We start from the raw sequence: 6,705 nt of genomic DNA on the forward strand, positions 1-6,705 counted from the left end.
GTGTGCCTTCTATGCCTGTACCACACCATCAACCCCATTACCCTGTGCCTCAGTTATGATCTTGCTCCAAAGATCTCCTTGCCCTGCCTGCTTGAAGGAAGAAATTGGTACAGTCACACAGGGGTCTGGAGTCCAAGTCTCTTATCTTTATTTTAACAGACTGGCGGGATCAGGTTGCAGCAGCAGTACAGGGTTCCTGGCTGGGCAGCACAGGCCTGGGGCGACAGCTCCTGTCTTGTCTGCCCAGGGCAGTGTCAACTTAGGCCTCTATTCCATGGCTGTGAAACGACAGCAGCCTCAAGGCAGTTTAGCTCCTGGGCACAGGCAGCCAAACCCCCTCCCATATCCAGCTAAACCAGCTCCAAGAAAGGATAAGGTCCTGTTTCCCCAGCATCCTTGGGGCCCAGGGACTGGTTCTTCCACTGGATGATCTTGCCTGGTTGAACCACAGCAGCATTTGGGCTTTTTCATCCTTTCCTACATCAAGAACTTTCCCAAATGTGGGCCCTGGGGCCCTAGCAAAACAGTGGCCTTGGCCACAGGCTCTGGGCCTCTGGGAGGCTCCCATCTAGCATCAGGTGGCGGCACAGAGCAGGGCTGTCAGCACGGGCAGAGAGCTGGGCACAAAGAGTAGCCAGACGGCAGGGCGTGCCACAGGGCTCTGAGGGCGGGTGGCCTTTATGGTAGAGAAACCAGAAGGTCTGGAAGAGTTGCATGTCGCCCCGCATGCGATATACCAGGTTGTGCCAAGCGGTAGGCAGTGTGTTGGGCAGCCCATAGGTTTCTCGAGCCCTGTAGAGAAGCTGCCAGTGTGGTATAGCTCCCAGTGTGTTCGCCTGGGTCAGATTCAGGATGTAAGTCTCATGGTCCAAGACTATATGAGAGCTCCCGGAGTAGTTTCCATCTATTTGGTACACGCGGTAACCTGCAAGGAAATGGGACTGACTGGAGGGGAAAGGAACAAGGGCAACTCCAGGGAGGGGCCACACATCCTGCCCATGCTTTGCAGGCTCTGGCTCTAACCTCCTTCCTCTATCCCACCAACTCCAGGATAAGGGAAGCTCCCTTCTGCCTCACTCACCAGGATTAAGGCCAATGTAGGTAGTTGCACTGGGTGCCAGGAAGGCTACAGCCAGCGGCCGGCTCAGAGTCTCTTCATCATAGAAGACCTCAAATTCATCCACATGAGTGTGGCCAAAGAACTGAGCAGCCAGGGTGTTCTCATACCTGGCCAGAAGATACTACATTCAGAAGATTCTAGGGAGGGGTAGGAAGAGATCTAGGGAGATAGGATGCCCTCTTTCTCCAACCTGTTCTAGTGAGGAGTCTCCCCACTCCATGGGACAACAGGGATGGTGAGATGCTCAAGGGAATCTTCAGCCTTCAGACACTCACCCTGTCCCTACTCCCACCCTCATCTCCCTCCTACCTGGCTACAATTCGGTAATAATTCCAGCTCCAGCTCTTCAGACAGTGCCCTGGGGGAATGTGGCCAATTATATGCACCTAGCAGGGAGAGTTAAGGATGGTAATCAGGGCATCCAGGGGTCCAGGCAGCCCTAGCTAGAGAGGGGGACTGAATGAAGGCTTTCAACAGTGACCATGGGCTGAACCCCCAGGGAACACTTGTTGCGAATGCCAGGAAAATCAAACTTCTCTGCCCAGAGGTGCTCCAGCTCGACAGAAGCCTGCTTGTCCCCCAGCACCACTGTGTTCCCACCACTTCCCCTCACTTTGTCTCCTCGATCCTCAGCAGCCTGAAGCTCCCCCACCAGCCACTGGAGCTGTCCTGCAGGATCCGTGGAGTTGATCAAGAGCCAGAAGTTCTCACGGGAACAAAAATTCATATTGAGAGAGATGAGGCGGAGACCGGGGTATGGGGAAAGAGCATAGAACCCCCCAATTCTGAAACAAAGTAAACATGAGAGGTCAACACTTGTTCCAATCCTGTTCCTCCTGTGCTGGGCATTTGGGTGGAGGGTAAAAGCATACACGACATCTTCCCCACCTGCAAAGAGCTCACAGTCTAGCTGGAGACCAAACAGTTCTAATTATTGGGTCTGTGTGACACAAAAGAAAGGCTCTGAGGGCAGAGGACTCCAGGAGTATGGTGGAGGTATAAGAGTGAGCTAGAATGGGAAGCAAGGGCCACACAGTGGGAAGATGACATGAGATGGATAAGATGGGAAAAATTGGAGCAGTTAAAAAACGGGAAATCAATTCCAGAGGGCCAACATGAGCAAAGACACAGCTGGGGCATGGAGAGGTTATGCTGCCAGACCTTTGAAGGAGGGTGGCTGGAGATAAGAGTAGAAAGGGAGGGCTGGAAGGCCGGGTGCGGTGGTTCACACCTGTAATCCCAGCACTTTGGGAGGCTGAGGTGGGCAGATCACAAGGTCAGGAGATCACAACCATCCTGGCCAACATGGTGAAACCCCATCTCTACTAAAAATACGAAAATTAGGGCGTGGTGGCATGCACCTGTAGTCCCAGGTACTTGTTAGGCTGAGGCAGGAGAATTGCTTGAATCTGGGAGGTGGAAGCTGTAGTGAGTTGAGATCGTGCCACTGCACTCCAGCGTGGGCGACAGAGCAAGACTCCATCCCTGCCCCCCTCCAAACAAAAGGAGGGCCGGGAGAGTAGCTGACATCTGTAGTCCCAGCACTTTGGGAGGCCGAGGCGGGAGGATTGCTTGAGGTTAGGTGTTTGAGACCAGCCTGGGCAACATAGCAAGATCTTGTCTCTACAAAAACTAAACTAAAAAAAAAAAAAAAAAAATAGCCTGGTGTGGCAAGAGTAGAAAGGGAAGGTGGAGTCAGATTAGGGGAGCCAAGTGAAGAGCACTAAGGACTCATGCTAGAGCAATCAGAGACAATGCCCCAGGTTCCCTTCTCCCTTCACTTTCATTCACCCTTTTTTCCCTTCCTGGGTTTCCATGGATGATAAGTACCTGAGGGTGCGCAGGGCTTCAGCAGGCAGCCAGGGCTCCCAAGCCTTGGCCATCGCTTCGTAGAGCCAGCGGGAGGAGTGGTTGCCCTCAATGAAGGGGGGAGGGAAGCTATTGACGGGTGTGCTCTCGTGGTTGCCCACAGCAGGGTACACTGGCACTGGCCCCAGGAACTTCCTCACAAGTGCTGTGACAGTGGTCAGGGCCCGCAGCTGGTCCTGACGAGTCTGGTGCCAGACATCATGTGCAGGGATGTCTCCCGTCCAGTACACCATATCAAAAGGGCCGGCTGGGCCCAGCCCACTCAACAGGCTTTCCAGGGTCCTCAGGGGCAGGTCACACTTGCTGTATTCACCCCAGTATCCAGCACCTGGCCGGGACGCAGGTGGCAGGCCAGAACCCTGGCGGCAACACAGTGGGTCGGCACAGTCAGGGTTCATGCCCTCCAGGTAGTCATGATCCCAGTGCAGGTCAGTGAGGAAAAGGACGCGGCTGACAGGGGCACCTGGGGCTGGGGGGCTAGGGGGTTTGGGGGGCGGCTTTGGCACAGTAGGCAAAGAGATGTTCCAAGATGAGAAAATGTCCCAGTGCCCACAGGTGGAGCCCAGGAGCAGGCCGCAGGCCTCAGATGGGCTCAGCACTGAGCGTCTCCACACCTCCACCATGTCATCCTCAAAGAGCTGGACAATAGATTGGCACACGGCAGGTGGTGCTATCTTCAGCAGATTGCATAGCTTGATGGCCATGGAGCCCACGCGAGCCACATTGGGTTCCTTCTGCAGTGGGAGGAGTGCATGGTGAGAAATCAGAGGCAGAGCAGAGGAACCAGGCCAACCCCTGGCCACCACCCCTTGGGCTTCCATTTCCAAACTGGGGCTGGGCAGGACTCAGTGCACCATGGTGAAGAAAGCTCAGTGCACAACTTTGCCTTCCAGATACTACCCTGTAACTCAGGCAGCACCAGGCCATCACTTCCTCTTTAGCTCAGCAGCCTGTGGCATGAGGCCTTTGCTTGACAAGCTGACTTTCTCAGGCACTGTCTGCATTATTTTCTTACTTCACAAAGGTCACAATGGGGTGGTGGTGGCATGTAGCCACAGGTGTCCCCAAAGGGGAGCAAACTCAGTGACGGATTGTAGATGCCACCCTCTCCATCAGGGATGCATTCTGACCCCAGGGCATCAGCATCAGCCCCAGCCCCCAGCCCCAGCACTCTCTTCGGCCTCCTCCACTGCAACCCCTTCAGCGCTCACCTTCAGCCCAAGGTTGATGGCGGTGAATAGACCTTTGCAAACTGGGCAGGTGAGGTTCCCCCACCCAAAGACATCTCGGAGACGGGGCACTATGCGATGTAACCTGGAAGGATGGCCTTGGGGAGGAAGAGGATGAGCCTCTGCCAGAGCCCAGAGAACCAGAGAATCAGACAGAGCCAGAGCCAGCGCCAGCAGCAGTACCAGGCCCATCCAAAGGAGTCCGGGGGCTCCGGAGGTCCTGTCTTGTCCCTGCTCCCGGCCGGACCTGGGGCGGCTCTGGTGGGGTGACGCTCCGTAGCGGGGCATTGTCAGGCTTCCTACACCGGGCTGGTTCGTTTGTCCCGTCCCCACCGGCCTGGGCCCTAGCTGGCCCTCAGGGCCCTGGGCGGCGCTGGGGACACCCGATTACCCTTCTCTGTAGTCGGCTGACTGCTTCGCGGCCGGCCGCAAAGCAGCTCCGCCCCTTCCTCTTCCTCTGATCTCCAGCAGCTGATCTCCCGGCGGCCGGCAGCTGTCAACGCTGCGGAGGCGGAGCGGGCTGGGCGGTCCCGCGACCGCCCGGATTCCGCCCCCTCTCCCCGCCCCCCCGCCCTGCCCTAGGGCGCAAGGGCCGTGGGGGTGGGGACTCTCCCTGAGGTCACCAGGGGCTCGGCCTTGAGGTCACAGCCGCGGGAGGCCGTACTCGTGCTTTGGTGCTCCATGTGATGTGGTTGGTGAAAGACGCCTCCTTTGTCCGAATCCGAGCTCAGATTCCCGGGATAGCTGCCAGACCGACCCCAGCATTTAGCTCGGGAAAGGAGGGTAGGAGAGAGCAGGGACGGCAGGATCCTCCCACTGGGTGTGTTGCCTCTGACAGGAAGGCGCCTTCCCTCGATTTCCCATGCTCTGCCACTGGCACCAGCACCCTTGAGTCACCCTGAGAATCACTCACCTTTGATTCAGATGAATAAACCAAACCTTAGAGATGGTGAAGAGACTAGGAAGCCCTAAAGACCATATAGCCATGGGGCCAATAACATGAGCTGGAACCCAATTGGGTCTCCCACCTCTGTGTATCCACGACAGTAAAAGCGAGCATTTATGGAGTTGTTTACGATGTGCCAAGCACCAATCCAGGCACTTTATAATTAATAATCTTCAATTCTCACAACAGCGCTAAGAAGTACCTATTATATTGGGGCCCAGAAATCCATACCCAAACTGTGGTGGTTTGACTTACTAAGTTAAGCCTCAAGGTCTCTCTGACCTTCCTACGCCCACCCCCTTTCTCCCAAAGCCTTTACCTAGCATCCAGACCCATCAAAAGGAATAATTGTTTTTTTCTTCCCCTCCCTATAAAACCAAGAATATAATCACACCTGAACAGACCCTTTCACATGATCATCTACTAGTTAATCTGTTCCCTGATCCATTCCTTCTCCCTCAGCAGAATTCCTCTTCCCCTCACTCCCATAACCTGCTTTGCCTGGATGGCACATAAGCTTCTGAACTCAGTTGTGAAGTGGGTAGTCACTCTGGTTGCCCGTGGATACATTAATAAAATTTGTATGCCTTTTCTTCAATTAATCCGTTTTTTGTGGGTTGATTTTTCAGCAGAATTTCAGAGGGTGAAGGGGAAGTTTCCCTTGGTCACTACTGTAAAGGTAAACTGAAGCTGGAGCCGAACCGGGAATGAAGACACAAGGCAAATGGCAGTGAGAATAGCCTTTATTAGGGCTTGCGGGCGAGGTTCCTCGGTCCAAAGGTGCGGGCCGAGGAAGTCACGCTGAGGGAGGAGGGTAGGGGCTTCTTATAGCCTGAGAGGTAGGGAAGCTGGTTGTACAAACAGGGCCTGGGGGGTCTTGAAACTACTAGGGCAGGAGTTGAGTAAGGGTCATGAGGAAGGGGTCTTTGGAAACTGTCAACCAAAACTGCTGTTTACGAACTTGTGGAATGCAGGTGAGCTGCAGGTCATGGGGGAGTGTGACTGCCCAGCCGGAACTCTGATGCATGTAAGTCTGCAGGTGTGTACAAGGGTGAAGGGAGTCTTTAACAAAAGGCCTGCTACGCTGGGTAATGCCGCCATGTTGGGTCTAGATTCCTGCCTAACATTCCGACCTCTTTCTAATAAGAAAATGGGGCCAGGCGCGGTGGCTCAAGCCTGTAATCCCAGCACTTTGGGAGGCCGAGACGGGCGGATCACGAGGTCAGGAGATCAAGACCATCCTGGCTAACACAGTGAAACCCCGTCTCTACTAAAAAATACAAAAAACTAGCCGGGCGAGGTGGCAGGTGCCTGTAGTCCCAGCTACTCGGGAGGCTGAGGCAGGAGAATGGCGTAAACCCAGGAGGCGGAGCTTGCAGTGAGCTGAGATCCGGCCACTGCACTCCAGCCTGGGTGACAGAGCGAGACTCATCTCAAAAAAAAAAAAAAAAAAGAAAAGAAAATGGGGCGACGTGTTCATCTGACTGCTTCCTGCTGGTATGGGTCATCGGGTTTTTCGGAGGTCGGAACTCGGGTATGGG

At 54.8% G+C, this 6,705-nt stretch overlaps 1 protein-coding gene across 3 annotated transcripts; it reads right to left on the reverse strand.

Moving 5' to 3' along the window:
• Positions 1 to 126: 126 nt before the first annotated feature.
• On the reverse strand, positions 127 to 4,806 carry SMPD1 (sphingomyelin phosphodiesterase 1). Of its 3 annotated transcripts, none has more exons than XM_033207544.1 (6): positions 4,201 to 4,806; positions 2,951 to 3,723; positions 1,734 to 1,905; positions 1,430 to 1,506; positions 1,082 to 1,227; positions 127 to 925 (listed from the first exon to the last, which is right to left on the reverse strand). In XM_033207544.1, the coding sequence occupies exons 1-6, from the start codon at positions 4,504 to 4,506 to the stop codon at positions 516 to 518; spliced, it is 1,884 nt and encodes a 627-aa protein (XP_033063435.1). In that variant the 5' UTR covers positions 4,507 to 4,806; the 3' UTR covers positions 127 to 515. The 3 variants fall into 3 exon arrangements, with proteins under 3 accessions (XP_033063435.1, XP_033063434.1, XP_033063436.1); XM_033207543.1 differs by having other exon boundaries at positions 2,912 to 3,723; XM_033207545.1 differs by having other exon boundaries at positions 2,912 to 3,723; positions 4,610 to 4,753.
• Positions 4,807 to 6,705: the final 1,899 nt, after the last annotated feature.

This window comes from Trachypithecus francoisi, unplaced genomic scaffold (assembly GCF_009764315.1).
Source record: "Trachypithecus francoisi isolate TF-2019V2 unplaced genomic scaffold, Tfra_2.0 Lachesis_group8, whole genome shotgun sequence".
Classification (NCBI taxonomy): Eukaryota; Metazoa; Chordata; class Mammalia; order Primates; family Cercopithecidae; genus Trachypithecus; species Trachypithecus francoisi.

Coding starts and splice junctions, on each gene's coding strand:
- SMPD1 (XM_033207543.1), bottom strand. CDS start 4,506: ATGCCCCGCTACGGAGCGTCACCCCACCAGAGCCGCCCCAGGTCCGGC. Junction 3,724..4,200: donor CCATCAACCTTGGGCTGAAG/GTGAGCGCTGAA, acceptor CTCCCACTGCAG/AAGGAACCCAATGTGGCTCG. Junction 1,507..1,733: donor CTGAGGATCGAGGAGACAAA/GTGAGGGGAAGT, acceptor TCTCCCTGCTAG/GTGCATATAATTGGCCACAT.